At 50.0% G+C, this 20,533-nt stretch overlaps 1 protein-coding gene across 1 annotated transcript; it reads right to left on the bottom strand.

Moving 5' to 3' along the window:
- Positions 1-3,390: 3,390 nt before the first annotated feature.
- LOC129560662 (liprin-alpha-1-like) lies at positions 3,391-19,317 on the bottom strand. Its single transcript, XM_088832676.1, is given in 10 exon segments — positions 3,391-3,719; positions 6,059-6,269; positions 8,066-8,289; positions 8,672-8,893; positions 13,875-14,021; positions 15,936-16,251; positions 16,527-16,642; positions 17,269-17,433; positions 17,903-18,004; positions 19,201-19,317. Coding segments are annotated over 10 exon segments (1,647 nt in total). The 3' UTR covers positions 3,391-3,692.
- Positions 19,318-20,533: the final 1,216 nt, after the last annotated feature.

Here is a 20,533-nt window from a genome sequence, read left to right as displayed (position 1 = left end):
TACATCCCACGCCCAGCACAAACAAGACACTCAGCAAATATCTGGCTGGAGAGGCAGGAACACACCCTGTCCTCCAGGAGATGGCGCCGAGCGAGGTGGGGGCCTGGTGATGACACTGTGTGCTGAGGAGCCCCCAGGAGGACCTGCGCGGCTGTGGGGTGGGATGGGGGCCGTGGGCAGAGCCCCTGACAGGCTCCTGGGGGTGGGGACGGTGGCAGGAAGGAGAGGGCTGTTACTTGTGGGCTGTCCACAGATTGTACCTCACCCCTCACTGATGAGCACTTAGCCGTTTCCAAACACCTGTCACTGTTCTGGAGGAAACAACCATTGCCCAGCTCCTACTCAAGCAATTTCGGAGAATATGTTTCTAGGACTGGAGTATAAACATCTGCTTTATTCATTCCATGCTCCCTTCGTCCACCTATCCAGCCAGCCATCTGTTCATCCATCTATCCACTCACTAATATATCCACCCATCCACTGAAGAATTCATCCATCCATCCACCCAACCACTCATTAACTCATCAGATCATCTCAGACCCACCGAGAAGACAGACGCCTCCTCCGCTCCTGCTCCCAGGAGGATCCCCAGCGTGAGTGACAGGTGCCTTGTGGGGATGACGGGGGAGACACAGAAGGGACATGCCTGCAGGCCCCCTAACTCTGAACGGTGAAGCACCCACCTGGTCCGAATGCCTCCTTGCCGGGGTGTCCAGGCTGGCCCTTTTACTTCTTTTGAAATATGTGGTTGATGGAGTACCTGATGCTTTTGTTTTTTGCTGCTTTGTGCGGCGAGTCCTGGCTGCTGCTGCTGCTGCTGGGGTTCCTCCCGGAGCTGTCCTGGGAACCTGTCGAGCTTCAGGGAGAGAAAACGACCATTATCCAGCACCCTCGTGCAAACATACACCCGTCCACAGGACCTAGTGATAGAACTGGGCACCCAGCAACACCCGCGCCTCAACCTCACAGCAGACAGTGGAGTCCCCTTCACCAAGCACACTCCACACAAGCAATGCAGGCTCCCGGCCACAGACAACCACCCGGGAAAGCTGCGATTCCCTGTCTCTAGCTCTCGCCCAGGGAGGGCTTGACTCCAGGCCAGCTGGTGCAGAGGGCGCTCCAACCTTCCCTCAGGGTCGCTGCTTGGCAGGTGACGACACTCCCAGGGAAGGCGAGCTCCCCAGCTCTGGGCAGTCCCCCTGCCTCCCGCATGGTGACTGCCCTTGGCAGTGGCAGGAGAGCGACGGTCACCGTGCAGGGCTGCTGGTCAGGTGACCACACGTGCCCTCCATCCAGCACTGCCTGGCTCAGGACGGGAGTTCAGCAGGTGGTGGTCTGAATGAGGACAGTGTCAGTCACGGGAGTGGACAGAGTCTCCTGAGAGGAGACCCTTGAGGAAAAGGGAGGGACCCTCAAGAGTGAACCTGAGAGGCAAGGGGCCGCCACCGACAGGAACGCGCCCCGGGCCGGGCAGACCTCTAGCAAGAGCAGGAGGAAAGCTCCCACAGGAGTCAATCCATCGAGAGGGACGTTTTCTAAAATCACTGAGGTCACTGAGCTCTCCTCCCCCAGCACCTGAAGTCCACCACTAAACCCAGGCACCGAACCCAGTGGGATTCATGTAAAATCATCCTTGCAACTCTTTCAAGACAAGAGGCGCAGGGCTCCTGAAACTGATGCCGAGGCGCGCAAGCCCCTTACTTGCAGGCGTCCCTGATGGCCTCGTGGCTGGCTGTGCGCAGCGACCCCGTGTGCAGCCGGTCCAGCCGAAGGGACCGCGGCCAGGCAGGGGTCGAGGTTTTGCCTTCGATGCCTCCTACCTCTTCCCGGATAGCTGGCGGCTGAGGGAATGAGGTAAGTGTAAAATTGGGTAACAAAAGACTGTCGTAAAAGGCAATCTCACAGGCTTTACATTATAACCAGAAACTTATTTGAAAATCTATTAGCTATGCTTTCCCCCAAGTACAAAATAAACCCTTGTTATAGCTTAATGCCATCTTAAAGGACTGTCTTGTTCAAGAGAGGCAGGGCTGTGGGGCAGCGAGAGCACCCGACTGAGTGCAGAGACCCCCGACCAGAGCCTCCCTGCAGCCGGGCTCTGCCCTCCCTGGAATCCAACAACCAGATGGCCCTACCGGGCAGGAGGGCAGAGCGATGCCAGCACCGTGAACCCTGCATGGCATGAACTGCCCTGATGAAAGGACTGTGCTCATCGCCAGACGCTACTCAGAAGCACCAGTTTCGAGAGTAAGAAACCTCTCAGCAAAGCCGTCCAGACCTTTCTGTTTGAAGGAGGAAAGGACACCGCTTGTGCCACCACCCAAGAGCATTTGTAGTGATGATGCAGGTTACTGGAACCCATCACAACCAGAGAAACACAGAAAAGGTACCTAACCCCTCCATGCGAACACCATGGGTCTGGCTTGTATTTCTCAGGAACACACAGACTGGGGGCTACACCCTGAAGTGCTTACGCACAGTTCGAGTGTAATTTGCTCACTGCGGTTTCCATACAGCACCCCTAGGTCTCACTAAAAGATGATCTTGTATCAAACTAGAGCAGTGGAATGGGGAGGGAGATTTGAGTTAGGTTCAAAAGGGAGAGGACATATGGGTGTCTACGGCTGATCCATGTTAAGGTTTGACAGAGCGGCACACCCAGGCCATCAACCCCAGGGTGACGGCCCTGCCCTGCTGTGCTCAGCAGGAGGGCTCCCGGGCACTGAGCTGCCTGAACCAGAGTGCGGCTGCCCGAGTCCTGCAGGACGGCCCCAGGAGTGCTCGGTCAGAGGGCTGGGAGCGGGAGAGGGACAAGGAAGGCCAGCCCTCGGCGCACTGGACTCCAACAACAGGGGCTCATCCAAGTGACCCGAGGGGAGCGGCACTGAGCTCCCTCCTGATGCTCCTTCCATCAGGGATGCCGTGATGGACATGAGAGCCTCAGGAGGAAAGCGGGCTGGAAGGCACCACGGGTACGCGTCCAGGCTCTGATCAGACCAGTCCGTACCACACTGCTGTGTGTGCGAGCCTGGGCACGGTGCCCAGCCTCTCTCAGCCTCAGTGTCCATGTCTGCTGAATAGGGATAACAGCAGCCTGGACCTCACCTGGGTGTCTGCGGGATGAGATGACAGACTCGCAAAGCACTCGACACGGTGCCCGGAGCACAGAGTCTCCTGCACACTGCTATCCACCGTCAGTAAATTGGCTTCCCGCAAATCTAACATCTATGTCTTTTAAGAAAATCTAACAGTCATGTCTTTTAAGAAAACGCTGAGCATAAATTCCACGGTGGTCCAGAGGTTAGGACTTGGCACTTTCACTGCCGGGACACTGGTCTGATCCCTGGTTGCGGAACTAAGATCCCATAAGGTGTGCAGCATGGCCAAAAGAATAAGTAAAGAAAATTTAAAAAGTAACCAATGATACTATGTCTATTATAAATAAGCATGAGATGATTAGAAGGCAAACAAGTGGGAGAAAGGCAAACTGTTACAATTGTCCCAACGAATGACCTATTTCCAACAGAACCATCAGCATGTTTTACGTGGTGGGTGAGTTTCATTACTTCCATTAAAACATCAATTATTCACCAGTACATAACCACATAGTGTTCATTCACGTTAAACGATAAGGACTATTTAACACTTCACAGAGAAACAAAGGCATGCTAAAGTTCTAAGTAGTTTACCTTTCAACGATGCTTCCTTAAATCACTAGGCTGATAGATGCATGCAAAGAAATGAAGAGAAACCAGATTTATTGCGACTCTGAAGCTAAAAATTCAAGAATCAGTATAGGCAAAGACAGTAAAGCAAAAAAGACTGCAAACATATAAGTGAGATGAAGATTTAGAGAACATGTAACTGGAAACAGAACATTTTTTTGACCACAGAAATTAAATAAGCTATCGAAGATTTACTAGAGAAACATTATCAATTATTACTCAGAAGATATAATTCCATTACAACATCATGATTTAATAAAGCACAGCATTCTGTACAATAAAGGGCCTTAACAGTTGTCTATTCTCAGCCAAACTTCTCTGTAAGTTAGTTTCTCTCAACAAAAAACATGTTCAACGTTAAATCAGTAATTTAACTGATGAGGAAGTTACCATGATACCTATTTCAACATTGAACAAATCTAACCACCTACTGGACATTAATGTAAAATCCTTACAAAGAATTTGATTTAAAACTTCACAAAATAAATTCATTAAAGCAGGTTCCCTGTGAAAATATGTAAGAATGAAAACTAGCATAATAGCAGGTGCAGTCTTTACATCTTATTAGCCATAGAAGATACTTTTTTAAAGTCTAAGCGAGACATTAACTGTGCAAAAGCTGATGACATTGAGAGTCTTAAATACAAGCACCTACACAGAAAGGATATTGTGTCAAAAGTCCATTAAATCTACACTTAAGAGGGTCATTTCTTTATGTAAGGATCATCTCATTTATGAATTACACACGTTATGTAGTTTAGGATCCATCTACATTATGCTTATAACTGCATGCTGCTGCTGCTGCTAAGTCGCTTCAGTCGTGTCCCCTCTGTGCGACCCCATAGATGGCAGCCCACCAGGCTCCCTCGTCCCTGGGATTCTCCAGGCAAGAACACTGGAGTGGGTTGCCATTTCCTTCTCCAATGCATGGAAGTGAAAATGGAAAGTGAAGTCGCTCAGTCGTGTCTGACTCTTCGCGACCCCATGGACTGAAGCCTACCAGGCTCCTCCGTCCATAGGATTTTCCAGGCGAGAGTACTGGAGTGGGGGTGCCACTGCCTTCTCCTGTAACTGCTTAGTGATACGCTAATTCAAACTTTCTGCTATGGGTGAAACACACCATTTAATGAGACATGAAGACAAAGCACAAACCCGACTAAGGGGACACACGCTGTGGACCACAGCACCGCTATGACCAGAGCAAGTGGGAGGACGGGGGAGGGGAAACGGATGGGCAAACTACAGCTGATTGACAACGACTGACTGACCGTTGCCTGACTGACAACGACTAAGCAGACAGCAGGGTGAGACAGGAAATCAAAACCAATGACGAAAGCAGACACACCGTCAGAGAACTCCAACAGCAAGGAAAACATATACAGAACTGTTCTTTTACAAATACTCGGAAAGAAATCAAGCATGAAACCACAGAGAAATCGTCAAAGAATTTTAAATTTCAACTACTTAGCCAATGATGCAAACTATAAAAACAGCGTGTCAGAAGACCACAACATGGACTAGTTACCACTTCACATGCCGCTAAAATGATTCACAGTGAATTTAATTATATGCTGACTAACAATATAGCTAACATGAAATGGGTGGTAACGGAAACAGTGATAATGCAAGTGCAGTTACAAAGCAGAGTGTTGTACACGTGATTTCATGGGGTAAACAGCAATGCACTCACAAAACCTAAGCTAAACATGGAAGCAAGCTGGGACATGTGCTTTAGAGCCACACACTCTGTCACCAAAAGCCCTAGGGCGTCATCCTGTTTTTAGACTCGGAAGAGTGAGGAAGCCCGACTTCTTCCCTGGGGCCCCTGGCTTTTAACCCGGTTTCACACATAGAGCTGGCCTTAGCACACGGCCAGGCCCATCAGCAAGCAGACCAGTTGAGATTCTGGGGTTTTCTTCCCACCGCATGCCCTGCACCCTGCAGCCAGGCATCCCCAGTGGAAAATGTGCGGCACGGTTTTCACACGCCATGAGAGCTGCCTATGGTAACTTTCACGAAGCTGTCTGTTCCCTGAGAACAGAAACTTCCCTGCAGCTGCTGTGCCCAGCACAGGCCAGGCCCAATGTTACAGAGGCAGGTTCTGGCTGAGTTCACGATGATGTGCTAAGCCAGTGGTCCAGAACTGAACTGAACTGAATTTGTCACTGCGCCATTATGGAATGATTAAAGACTAGGAAGTTTTAAAAATCTTAGACCTCTGAGCATAGCAAATGTACCTCATTTTCTTCTGGGTAAAAAGAAGAAAAACAAACAAACAAAAGAAAACCAGTGTGCTGGGGGAGGGACGCGGCAGGGAGGAGGCAGACACATACCCCAGTTGTGATGCCCAGCTTGTCTACTTCCTGCGCTGGGCTGTGCTGCCTCCTTTGGGGCTTGAAGCGCCCACTGCTGGGCGAGATGGAGCTGAGATACAGGCTGAGGGAGCTCACTGTTTTACAACGACGGAGGTTGCCTAAGCTCCCCCTGTCCACCCTGCTCTCAGTCTCCTCCGCCGGCTGCTCCGTGTTCTTCTCTTCAATCAACCTAAAATAGAATAAAACCCATCACCCGCCTTTGTCAGCAGAGGAGTGTGTCTGGACAACACATTTGGGCTGGCATTCTGTGTCACGATTAGCAAATTCCAGGAACAGTTGCTCAATTAACATCTCAGCAAAAAGGTTCAACTTTCCCTCTTTTGAATATTCTCAAACTTAGAATAACTTAGCACTGAGTCTCACAAAGTGGCCCCTGATCATTCACGTTTGATTGCACTTATTTACTCTAACATTCTGAAGGGGCCTGGGTGGCAACTCTCTCCCTGTGAGGAGATACCTGAAGTTGACAACCTCTACCTTTTCCCTGCTCTCAGTGCAGCGATGCACGTCAGTGCCTCAAGTCTTTTCCACTGGGAGTTGGGAACTCTGTACAATTAAAACAGCGATTCACGAACAAGCTGGAGTTTCTAAACACAAGTCTCCAGACCAGATGAAGTGCTGAGTTGATCTTTCTTTTTTTTGAGGTTGTGTATGTACAAACGCATCACTTAATGAGGTTCTCCCCCAGCTTTGTGTGAGTTTCTGGATTCATGTCAATGGGCCGCATTAACCTAGAATTCACGGTTACTGCTCTTCTCCCCTACTGTGTCATGGAGGATGTTACACAACAGTTTAAATACTCGATTATGTAAATAAAATGATTTTCAAATTAAAATACAAGATTCTTACAGGAACTAAACTCTCCAGTTTCACTTCTACTTATACATCTTGAAAGTTTTTCACTGTTGATAAGTTGATGGACAGAATTTACCATTTACATCAAGTCAACTTGTTGCATAAGGAAAAATCACTTTTACCTGACAACTTGCTATAAATATAAGAATATATAACTGTTCCATATATCCTGCGGGGATGGGGAAAGACAATCTTTCTGAGTTCGTCTGTGCTCAAACACGGCCTACAAAGCAGTCTGTCTATGGCGTCACCACCTGCGTTTGTTGGCTGTGCTGTTCACCCCTGCCTTTCCCCCGGGCCCCTCCACACTCGGCCGACAGGAACGGGCACCTCGGCCTCAGCTGACGTGACGAGAACAATCTGAGCAGCAGCTCTGCCAGGTCCTGTGCAGGGTCGCCGGCCTGCGGCCACTCTGAACGTGGACTTGGGACAGCGGAACCGCTGTGCGGGTGTGGCACCAGGCAGGCCTCGGGGCCCCCAGCCACCCGGCTGTACCCAGACCCAAGGCCCCCTGCTCACCACGAGGCGGGCCTTTGGATTCTATCCCCTTTTGTAAATTTTTATAACTGCCAAGACCGTGTCTAAAGAAAACATCTTAAATATACTGATGAGATGAGAAAAACTCAAACACATGTCCTTGGACCACTGTCTTCCCACAAGCCAATCTTCACACTGTATTAAGTTAAAAAGGAAAATGCAGATCTGAGTGGGAATTTGCCAACCCCAAAACCCCAGCTTTTCTGATCCAGGCGGCTTTTCACCAGAACATGGGAGGCTCTGAGCGACACATGAGGGAACGCCCTCAGTGCTGCAGGGTGCACGGGCCGCAGGGAACACCACCTCGGCACCTCACCCAACTTTGGGCTCAGAGCTGAGGGGGGGGGGACACCCCACAACGCCCACCCCGCCCCCTGCAGAGTGCTGACACCACACTGTGGACAGAACACCCTGGCTGACTGAGCTCTAGAATCAAGGGCAATCTTGGAACTGAAAATTCTTGAGGCAGACCTGAAGTCAGTTTTCTTACTATGGAACACTCAGACTTCTCTAAGGAGAAGACAGTTCCCAGAGAAACCGAGTTTCCGGGGAGCTGGCATCAGGTGCACCCACCAGATCTCTTCGTTGATGGCGTCCAGCTGCCCCTGAAGCATCACAGTTGGAGTCTCGGCATTGTCCTGCCCTCTCGGTGACAGCTGAGTGGCCGAGCTGAAGAGGGTAACCCCGTCGCCCTCGCCGTCAGACTCGCCCTCGTCACTCTCGAACGCCTGGGCCATGTTGGCCAGCATGCTGGCTTGCTGCGCGCGATCCCAGCCCTGTTCCTTCAGGGTCTGCACCTGGGCACGAGAGGACCACGTCTCGTCAGCGACATTCAGGGCAGCTCAAGTCTATCAGGAACTGAACACAATTTTACATGGAAGCCCTGACTGAGGATAAATGGGCCATGCTTAGGAGACACTGGCATCTCTTAAGCGAGCAGTACTGAAGAAACGGGCAGCAGGAGAATTCAGTTCCCATATGGCCTGGTGACACTCAGCTCTTAGCGTGGACAGAAGGCAATCCTATGAGGTTATTCACAAGCAAGGGATGATGGAGTCAGGGACAAAAAGCAAACATTAAAAAAAATACATCCATGCCCCCATCAGCCAGGCTGAAGGAAAATAAGGAAAAGCAATCCTTCAGCTCCACAGCTGCTGGGTCCACCTCAGCTGTCATCACTTGTACTGGTTCACCGAGGAGGGCCTCCTCGCAGGTTCCCAGCCCTCCGTTTTCCAGACTGGTCTGAACACCCACAGACAGGAGAGAGCAGGGGCAGCCAGCGGACAGGAGGGCCAGCCCCGCCGCAGCTCTCCTCTCAGGGCACAGGCCCTCGGCTGTTCTGGGCGGCGGCCCCTCGCACTGCAAGGGCGGCTCTGTCATCAGAGACGCACGGGAGCGTGCCTGCGGGGCCCCGTGCCGCCCTCCCGCTCTCACACCTCACACCCTTCTCTCCGCAAATGTCCCCCCTGCCCCACTGTCACCCAGGTCCTGCCTTCTTTTCCCAGACATGACCTCAAAGCAACTGAGGGGCAGCCTCGAGATGCTGGCTTGCCGGCTCCCTGTCCCCCGGGGCCAGTGCCCTCGCCCCCTGTCTTCGTCACGACCCCTCCCCAGGGCAGGGCCACCCCCTTCGCTGGCTCCAGGACCACCTGTCATCATCCCTGCTCCGCTCCAGCGAACCAACTGCCTATGGGTTCACCCCCATTCACCCCCGCGCCTTCAAATCGCACAACGAGAACCAGCAGATTCCTCCTCCAGGGCTCCCTGCAGCGCTTGCTGCGGGTCTCTGAAAGTTCCCTGGGAGCGACCTCTACTGTCCCCCTCCCTGGCCTGGTCTCCAGCTCTCTGCAAGCAGGCGGTGTGCCCCGCCCCGCAGGGCAGCTCCCCGGGGGCTCTCAACCCCTGGACTGCCAGCAAAGTGCCAGAAATAAACTTCTAAGAAAGAAACGAAGGGGTGAGGGTGGACCGAGAACAAAGTTCGAGCACTGCGGCTGCTAACACTGGGGCCATTGGGGGATCCGGATCACTGATGCTTTCTGTAGCGGTTGTGGGCACACATCTACGTCTGTTCCTTTACACACTGTCTGTGGATGCTGTCACGCTTATTGACTAGCATGAAATGCTGCTACTCAATTATTCATAACCAGTAAAGACATTCACTCTGAGGCCCTCTTGGGAACAGTTTTCCAACTCCTGTCCTGGAGCTTTTCCCCACACACAGACCAGGCCGGGATAGGCCCCGCCAGATGTGCCTCTTTGTAAAGGGGCCCTGGGGCTGGCTCACCTTATCCTCCAGAGCAGCCATTCTCTCCTTCAGATGAAGCTGAAGCCTCTCATCTGATTAGGACACAGGCTTATCCACGGTATCTGATAAGGGTTTATTGTGTTCTTCCTTCACGTCTTCTCCCTGCTTTGCCTAAAACAGGAAAAACAAAAACTCATAAACTTCAAGAGCAAAGTACGGTCCTGCTTTTAAAAGCACCGGGGAGCCGTGACGTGAGCAGCCTGTGCCCTGGTTCTCGAGGCGGTCCCCTCCCACGGCCACCTCTGGTGGGCTCTTGAGCATCACCAGAGCAGACGGGCAGGTGCAGAGGGAGGCAGAGACTTCACCTGTCAAAAGTCACTCCCAACGCTTCTCTTTGGCTGAGCACCTGGGGGACCTTAATGTCACCAGCCATTACCTGTCAGAGGAGCTCGGAGAGCAAGCAGATTTACACTCAGAAACAAGCAGACTTTAAAGGGGATCGGCTTACACACACGTTGGTAGACGAAATTCCCAGTATATAAACAGAAGTTTGAGTCTGGTTTAGGGGGTAAAATGAATTCAATTTGTAAAGTAAAAGGTGAGAAAATTCATTTTGGGGAAAAAAGCCAATGGAGATAGACGTTCACATATTTTTCTTTACAAGCAACATCACTTAAATTCTTTGTAATGATTGCTGTTGTTCAGGCGTGTCTGACTCTTTGTGACCCCATGGACTGCAGCATGCCAGGCTTCCCTGTCCTTCACTATCTCCCAGAGGTTGCTCAAACTCACGTCCATCGGGTCAGTGATGCCATCCAACCATCTCGTCCTCTGTCGCACCTTCTCTTCCTGCCTTCGATCTTTCCTAGCATCAGCGTCTTTTCCAATCTGTCAGTTCTTCGCATCAGGTGGCCAAAGTATTGAACCTTCAGCCTCAGCATCAGTCCTTCCAATGCATATTCAGGACTGATTTCCTTTAGGATTGATCGGTTTGATCTCCATGCAGTCCAGGAAACTCTCAAGAGTCTTCTCCAACACCTCAGTTCAAAAGCATTGATTCTTTGGTGCTCAGCCTTCTTTACGGTCCAACTCTCACATCCATACATGACTACTGGAAAAACCATAGCTGCAAAGTAATGTCTCTGCTTTTTAATATGCTGTCTAGGTTGGTCATAGCTTTTCTCCCAGTGATAATTAATATTCAGTTCAGTTCACTTGCTCAGTCGTGTCTGACTGTGCAGCCCCATGGACTGCAGCATGCCAGGCTTCCCTGTCCATCACCAACTCCCAGAACTTGCTCAAAATCATGTCCGTTGAGTTGGGGATGCCGTCCAATCATCTCATCCTCTGTCACCCACTCTCTTCCTGCCTTCAATCTTTCCCGGCATCAGGGTCTTTTCCAATATGAAAATTCATATTAAAAAACTGGAAATAATTACCTCAAGCAATTTTTAAATGTAATAACAAAGTTGGCAAGTATGTGTTTTATAAAATGAGCATCAACCTCATGGTTTAAAAAGCTGTTTTAGGACCTACTGTATAAAAAAAAATGGAGAGAAGATAAAAGAATGATCTATTTGAGACTGGCCCTGTGTTAGAAATTGCTGAGGCTAATTGCTGGGTCATGGTTATTTATTATACTATATTATAGAAGTGGTATATGATTATACCACTTTTGTGCATGTTTGAAATTTTCCACCTTAAAAAATTAAAAAACAGGTTATTTTCTGTTAAAACAAAGTCATCTCCAGCAACACAGTTCGAAAGCATCAATTCTTCAGTGTTCAGCCTTCTTTATGGTCCAATTCTCACACCCATAGGTAACTACTGGAAAAACGACAGCTTTGACTATATGAACCTTGGTTGCAAAGTGATATCTCTACTTCTCAATATGCTGTCTAGGTTTGTCACAGCTTTCCAAGGAGCAAGCATTTTTAAATCTCATGGCTGTAGTCACCGTCTTCAGTGATTTTTGAGCCCAAGGAAACAAAACCTCTCACAGCTTCCACAGTAAGGCATCGGCATTCAAATATTTTTAAAGCAAAACAAAAGTTTACTTTGAACTGGCTTAGTCATAAACAGAATCCCGAGCTCAACAGCCTCTGAGCAAGTAAGGAAGTGCACCCCTGATCGGGAGACATTGAGCTCTCTGCCTAAGCGGGGAGGGCGCCTCACCGTGGGTCTCACCATGGGAGTCAGAACCACTGCCCCCTGGGAGCCCACGTCTGAGGCTCTGCAGTCCAGGCCCAAGAACACAGGCATGCTGGGGACAGTACTGACACGTGAGGCTTTAAAACCCTCAGAAAACAATAGCATATGGTATGTAGTATTTTCTGATCTGCCTTTGGCAGCCACTATTTTGTATATCGTAATGCGTTCCACCTCATACATTTCAATGACTTTCTAGTGCTTTATTTTTGTGGTGGGGCCAATGCCAAAGCCTTTGACTGTGTGGATCACAGTAAACTGTGGAAAATTCTGAAAGAGATGGGAATACCAGACCACCTGACCTGCCTCTTGAGAAACCTGTATGCAGGTCAGGAAGCAAGAGATAGAACTGGACATGGAACAACAGACTGGTTCCAAATAGGAAAAGGAGTACGTCAAGGCTGTATATTGTCACCCTGCTTATTTAATTTATATGCAGAGTACATCATGAGGAACGCTGGGATGGGAGAAGCACAAGCTGGAATCAAGATTGCCGGGAGAAATATCAATAACCTCAGATATGCAGATGACACCACCCTTATGGCAGAAAGTAAAGAGGAACTCCAAGGCCTCTTGATGAAAGTGAAAGAGGAGAGTGAAAAGGTTGGCTTGAAACTCAACATTCAGAAAACGAAGATCATGGCATCTGGTCCCATCACTTCATGGGAAATAGATGGGGAAACAGTGGAAACAGTGTCAGACTTTATTTTTGGGGGCTCCAAAATCACTGCAGATGCTGATTGCAGCCAGGAAATTAAAAGACGCTTACTCCTTGGAAGGAAAGTTATGACCAACCTAGATAGCACATTAAAAAGCAGAGACATTACTTTGCCAACCAAGGTCCGTCTAGTCAAGGCTATGTTTTTTCCCGTGGTCATGTATGGATGTGAGAGTTGGACTGGGAAGAAAGCTGATCGCCAAAGAATTGATGCTTTTGAACTGTGGTGCTGGAGAAGACTCTTGAGAGTTCCTTGGACTGCAGGGTGATCCAACCAGTCCATTCTAAAGGAGATCAGTCCTGGGTGTTCATTGGAAGAACTGATGCTAAGGCTGAAGCTCCAATACTTTGGCCACCTCATGTGACGAGCTGACTCACTGGAAAAGAGTCTGATGCTGGGAGGGATTGGGGGTGGGACGGGGGCGACAGAGAATGAGATGGCTGGATGGCATCACCGACTCGATGGACATGAGTTTGAGTGAACTCCAGGAGTTGGTGATGGACAGGGAGGCCTGGCGTGCTGTGATTCATGGGGTCGCAAAGAGTCGGACATGACTGAGCAACTGAACTGAACTGAATGCGTTCCACCTCATACATTTCAATGACTTTCTAGTGCTTTATTTTTGTGGTGGGGCCAATGATACACTTTGGCACACACCGGCCCGACTCAATTTTTTTGAGAGAAGCCAGATTTGGTTTTCCTGGTTAAGTCCTGATTATCTGAGACCACACGGGAACAGGAGCGAGTAAGGCTCACCAAACCATAGGAAGGACAATCCCTAACCAGACCGGAGCTCTAACCCTGCCTCTTGTCACAGTGACCCAGTTCTCAACAGGCAGCCCGCTGCCCTGAATTTCTCTGCTGCTCTCTGCTCTTTCAGTAAAAATGCTAACAAGCCAACAGAGTCACGCTCAAATAAAACAAGGGAGTCAGGAGAGGAATTCCACAAAATGGTTAAACCAAGTCCTACATAATTCAAACCTGGAAGTTGCAGTCACCCCCAATTTTTAAAAAATGTATTTCCTTCCAGTACAGCTGATTTATCATGATGTACATCCACACTTTTGAACGCAATGTTTTAGGGTCATAAGAACTTTACACGGGGACTTGATTTTCAACATGGGAGTCACATGAAAAGGTCTTTCTTTACCTTCCCTCCTCAGTAATGCAATACTATAAAAGTCAGACACAGTTCAGTAAAGGCCATTACCTGTCGATGCATAGAATCCTCATTTGCGATTTCATTTTCAAGTTTATCATTGAAGTCATGCACATAGGCAGCTTCGCGCTGTGCGGCGAGGGAGTGTTTCCCTACGGTAGTGATTCTCTTTTCCATGTCCTCCGTCTGGGCCATGGCCTACACCGGGCATTGCAGAGGAGAAAAGGTAAGCCGTTATCATGGAACACTCCGATATGCTTAAGAGTAACAAAACTGGACTAAATCCTAAGTTTCAAATCAAACATAAAGTTAGCGTCCTCAAAATTAAACTCCTAGACGTGGCAGTTTTCTCGGACGTGAGCAAAAACGCACCTACCTCAAAGGTCACATTTGCCACGATGGGCAGCCATCTGTCTGAATGTTCTGTCTGGCCACTCGGTTTACCAAGCTTCTTTGCTATATAATAAATCCAAACAGCAAACAAAAAGTATCCTAAACTACCCTGTTATTGCAAGAATTCCAGGAGGGAAGGTATCTGGCATGAAGTCAGGACCTCTGTCTGCTACACCATACAGGCGGACTTGACCCAGAACAGGGAGGGACCTACAACAGACCCAAGAGGGAGCTCTGAGGCTCGTTTCCTCGGGTAAAAGTTGGAAAAATCTCATGCAATTTCCTCAAAATTAAAGTAAGACTATTAACGAGTGGAAACAGAAGTCAAAGTGTAACACAAGTGGAAGCAGCCTTCTCAAGCAGAGTTAAACCACATGTATGAGATGCTCAAACCAGGACCAGAACTTGCTGCTGGTGCGACTCCTGTCTGCCAGCTCAAAATCCGTTTCGGGTCCCTCCACGGTCACCAAGTAACCAATGTGGGCCAAGTCCTAATATTAAAAGTGAAAGGTCTTAAAAACGCTTTTCCAAGAATTCTCAGCGTATTAAACTCTGCCACCTAATCTCCTCCTGTTGCCAAAGAGTAGTGTGAGAAGGTTATACAAACATGTTCAAATATTTCTGTTTTGAGTTCTCACACAGAATTCCTCACACCAAGCTACTAAACAAGTACACCTGCTGGAACACATGCTGGAGGGGCTCTGTCTGAGATGGTGTCACGGGGGAGGGGTGGGGCACGGTGGGCGCTGTCTGTCTGCGTACAGAGGAAAGGTGAGGCTCACAGGAGGAGGCCTGAACCCCCAGCACTCTTCTGTTTTCACAGTGACCGTTAGGTAGTTTCTCATAAATCATGACACCCGCAGACACGACCGCCAGAAACATCAGGATTCTACACGGTTACACAGCTTGGGCCTGAGGACCTGAGGGTGAGCAAACGCCACTCGACAGGTCTGACGGCCGGGATCACCGTCACACATCCCTGTCAAGGAACGGAACCTCAGCAAACCAGAGAAGACGGCCAGGCAAACTGCCTCGGTAGAGCCCACACAGCATGCTCCCATCTCTCTGAGAGAACGGCCTCCACAGACGTCACCAGACTCGCCTGAGCGAATCAGAAGGAAACCTCAGCATCGTCAGGAATACATTCGACAGGCAGGTGTGGGGGATGAACTGGGAGACTGGGACTGGCATGTATACACTGCTGATACTACGCATCAAGTCAACAGTGAGTAAGGACCTAGTGTACAGCACAGGGAAGGCTCCTCAGTGCTCTGTGGTGAAGGAAATGGGTAGGAAATCTAAACAACAGGGATGTATGTAGATATATATATACACATATACATGACTGATTCAGTTTGCTGCACAGCAGAAATTGACCCAGCAGTGTAAAGCAACTACATGCTACGAAATGAATGAACGGATAAATGAATGTTTTAAAAGGAACACACTGGGCCCCCTAGAACTTGTAGAAATGAGGAGTCCATACCCAGGGTGCAGCACAGCACAAGGGCTACCCTCATGTTGGTCCACTGCCAACGGACCGCCTGGATCAGGCCTTTTCTACCCCCCAGAGACCTCGACACAGAGGCAGGGACACAGCCTGTCGTGTCTCGCCAGAGCTCTGCTCTTACTCGTGCAGCCATCCCGAGGCTGAGATCACCGGGAGAACAAGGGACCCACAACCACCTCAGGGCAACAGACACGGCCGCCGTCACTCACTTCGCGGACATCCCGCTCCAGTTTCGTGTTCACTTCCTTGGACTTGAGGAGTTTCTTCCTGGCCGTGTCCAGGTCCTCCTCCAGCTCTCTCATGTGGGCAGAGAGGGCTGCCAGGTGCTCTTCCATCTGGCTCTGCTCCCTCAACTGCTTGTCTATGACTTCCTGGAGCTCGCTCATCTTAGCCAGGTTTTGCTCTTGGCTTAGAGAGCCGTTGGACGATCTCTAAGGGGGAAAGGAAGCCTTAGAGAGCTTTGTTTTGGGAGGGAGGGAACACAGCACTTCTGGGAAATTGGTGAGGTCAAAACTGCCTTCTGCACTCTGGGAGTTCACAGGATCCTCACGGCTGCTCAGACCTACATGGTGCATTGGTGATGCTGTCCATCCCGATTAGAACTGGGTGATTAGAGTCAGACTTTGTCTTCTCCTGGACAAAGGGGTGCTGAAGAGATCCTGCAGCTCTGAGCCACAAGTCTAGTTTGCTAGTCATTAAAATACCCCAGGTGGGCGGGTCCTCAATCAGAAAGATAAATAGCATGTGATGCCCACCACTACAGCCTTCATACGTTTTTAAAATGAAAGGATACAAATGACAAACCCTTAACTGAAATTACACTATGACTGATCAAACTTACCTCTTTATGTGTAGCACCTAATTCTTCTTCTAACAAACGACACCTTTCGTGTGCTATACGTAATCGCTCTCTCAACTCAAATAAAAGGGGTCGAGTCACTGTGTGTTGATGTGTGTATACACGTTTTTGCACTCCTCATTCTATACTCACCCTAATACATGGTTACTGTAACAGGGTATCTTTAATGGCTCTCATTGATCTTAACATCAAGAAAATCTGCTTGTTAACAGCTTTAAATTCTAAGTTTGAGAGAACAAAATGTTATCCTAAATTAATTCTAGTACCCAGTTTTTAACTGCAAATTGATACACATAATATAATAAATCTTGAGATATTTATGCCAACTAATACTTTTTAACTGGGGGCTTCCCAGGTGGCTCAGTGGTAAAGAATCTGCCTGCCAATGCAAGAGGGCAGGTTCAATCCCTGGGTCGCGAAGATCCCCTAGAGTAGAAGATGGCCCCCCACTCCAGTATTCTTGCCTGGGAAGCCCCATGAAGAGAGGAGCGTGGTGGGCTACAGTCCACAGGGTCGCAAAGATACGGACATGCCTGAGCCATGTAAAACTCTGACTTCTTACAGAAAAAATGTATTTACAAGAATTCAAGAAGCTCAAAAGTCAACTAGTTACATAAATACATGCATCATCCACCTAACAAGGCAGCAAGTGTACAAATCCAGGAGGTTCGGGTGGCTGGTACCTTCTCATCCAGGGCCTTGTGGTGGTCAAAAAGAAATTTCAGCGCCCTGAGCACCTCCACCTCGCTGGTCATGCTGGCTGGGGGCTTCTCCTCCTGCTTGCCCGCCATCATCTGGAGGGACGGCATGTTCTGGGAAACCAGGAACTCCAGGTGCTCCAGCAGCAGCTGCAGGGCGGGGCCAAAGGAGCACCTTCAACCTCACACTTGCATTCAGGGTCGGTAACTTCTCTCAGACTCACACTAAAGCCGAAACCATGCTAAGGCACATCAGAATCCTGCCAGTTCTGTCGAAAGTTAGAGTGGACTTCCCAAGTGGCCCAGTAGTTAAGACTCCACACTTCTGCAGGGTCATGGGTTTTAATCCCTGGTCGGGGAACTAAGATCCCACAAAAAGTGTAGCATGGACAAAAATGTAAGTGAAGAGAACTCCCCCTCGAATGTACAAAAATTACATTAGCTCTCATCATAAATTTGAAGCAAGGTATGAGAACTCCGAACTGATCCACCCCAGTCTGCTCAGTGGGAAGATGTGAAAAATGACTTTAAAATCAGACAGAGTTTAAAGTCACTAACACGAAGCCCAGTGGTGACCCCCGCGGGGCAAATGTCAACACGTGAGAATCCCCCTACTGACCCTGGTGTTGTTTCTTTCGGCTCTGAGCTCGGCGAGTTCTTCTTCCCTTTCCAGGAGCTGCTTCTTGTATACATTTACCTCCTCATTAGAAGCTGGAGACTTCTAGAAAACAATTAAATGAGTCACTAAATGCAAACACAAGTTAAAAAGAGAGCAAGACAATGAAGACTGACCCTGTCAAGTCTCTCCAGGCTCCACACAAAGGATCTCCCTGCCCCCCCACAGAAGAGGGGGTCCGCTGACCCCAAGACCACAGACACCACCACAACTCAGACCGGCCATCAGCCTCCACCACGACCTGGCCGGCACGCGGCAAGGGAGAAACCAGAATTCAAGCCTGCCTTCTCAACAGCCAGGGACGTCTGAGAAACGTTCCTAAACATAAACCTAACAACAAAGTGGATGAAGAGATTCTTAAACGACACAGAGACAAGTGACCTAGAACCACTGGGGAGAGTGAAGAAGAAAGGTAAGGTCTACAAGGCCACCAGGCTTTGGAGTGTTCCTCCGGGAAAAAGGCTGATGGCACCCCAAGGCCATCTGTTAGCTTGACTCCACTGAAGTCACACAGGCATTCAATAAACTGGTTAAAATGTTAAACTCATGTTATATGTATTTTACCACAATTTGCGTGCACGCGGGGCCGTCCACGTGGTGAACTTGCTCAAATTGAACCACACGGCGTCATTCATTCTTCTGTTTTTCATGGCACAGATACAAAAATCCTGGGCTACGTATCCCCTATTCCATACTGAGTATGCAGCACCCAGAATAGTGCCCTACACTTGTAAGAGGCATGTAGTAGACATGTGAAGCCATGAGGGTGTATGTTATACACGTAAGCAGTAGGTACCCGTCATTAAAATCCTGGACACACTGGTCTGTGCTTTGTAAGACAGGGGACGTTAAGGGGCTTAGCCTTTCTGCTTCAAGGACTGACTCTCTAGCTCGATCCACACGCTCCAGAGACTCCTCCAGCCAGTGTTTCCCTTCTTTGTAAGAAGGGAGAAGTTAAGGGGCTTAGCCTTTTTGCTTCAAGGACTGGCTCTCTAGCTCAGTCCACGTGCCCCAGAGACTCCTCCAGCCAGTGTTTCCCTTCTTGTGGGGCCCCCGCCCATCCTCCGCGCAGCACCTGCACAACCTCTTACAAGGTCAACCTGCTGGGGTCAATCCTGCCCACTAAGGTCAAAACGCCCTGCCCGGCAGGGCCCACAACCAAGCTAACAAAAGGAAACACAACCCCAACGCTTCGCTGGGTGAGGGCCAATCTGACGGGCCCAGCCCCCGGCTGCTCTCACCTCAGGGCACTCTGCTTCCAGGACTCGGTCCGAGGCCAAGCTCCTCCTTGTCTTGGCCTTTGCTTTGGGGTTGCAGCACTGGAATAATGCCCACAGGCGGGCCCTTGTGCGACCCATCCTCGTGGATGGGGGCAGCCCCCCACTCGGGGCAACTGCTGTTTCACGGTAGGATACCTCAGCTCCTGAGCTATCACCACCGCTCTCACACTACGACCACTGCTCTCACACACACACTGCTCTCACACACACCGCTCTCACACACTGCTCTCACACTTTGACCACCAGCACCACTGTCTCAAGGAGAAATGGCACGAAGGCTCTGCCCCCAGCACGTCTCCCAGGAGCCCAGAACCAGAACCCACTCAGTCACAAGGGGCTCCATGGTAACAGGGGCTCTGGGCTCAGGCCCACCATCAAGGGTGCAGGGCGGGGGGAGGGGCTGCCAAAAAGACGGCAGGTGAGTGTGGGGTGCGGGTGAAGGAAGGCCGTACCCACAGCTCAGGCCCACCACCAAACATGACCCTGCAAGGTACTGGTCACAGTCAGATGGAACAGTTTAAACTGCTTCAGAAACCACCACTGCTAGGAATGAGCATGTCTTCTAAGTGGACTTCTGCCCTCTCCACCCCCAAAACAAGCCTTCAGTCAGGCTACTGAAAGGGTACCCCTGAACTCAAGGGCATCCCCACAACCCACCCAGCTGAGGAGGACTCACCGCGCCAGCCGCCCCTCACTCTCACCCTGAGCTCAGTCCTCCCTGACTGACTCCCTCACTCGAGCTCAGCAAGGTCTTGACCAACCTCGCTCCAGGCACTTAAAATGAACCCACAGTGGGTACAGGGGTTCATTCAACCTGCTGCGAACTCGCTCTCTTAACTTCGACCCTGGGCTACCAGATGACTCTGCCCCGTGGGGGCTGCACGGTGGAGGTCTGGGGTGTCCCTGACTCGAGGTGCGGAAGCCAGCGCCTCCCAGACCCCACCAGGTGCTGCCTCTCCCTCTGCCCCCGAGTCTCCCACCCCCTCTCCTGGCCCCACTCCCACCCATAGTTGCGGCTCTCCACTCGCCAAGGCACAGGCCACACTGCTCCTGGCTCAGCCCAGACCTCTGCTGTCACTTGAGGACATCAGGCCCCGGGGTGCTTGGGGTCCTATATCCACCCATCTCAGCAATTACAGACTCTGGGAGAGACAGAGGACAGTTTGGGGTCCTGCCTGCAGTTCACCCTGAACATGTTCTCTTTTTATGGCTTTATCTACTGGAGTTCTCTGAGATGTCTTTTTGATACCTCAACTACTGCTTTCAAAAAGACTGTAAAATCACTGTGCTCAAC

This window comes from Moschus berezovskii, chromosome 26, assembly GCF_049115385.1.
Source record: "Moschus berezovskii isolate FMDL1 chromosome 26, NW_MosBer_1.0, whole genome shotgun sequence".
NCBI lineage: Eukaryota > Metazoa > Chordata > Mammalia > Artiodactyla > Moschidae > Moschus > Moschus berezovskii.
This window is presented reverse-complemented; position numbering and strand designations above follow the sequence as displayed.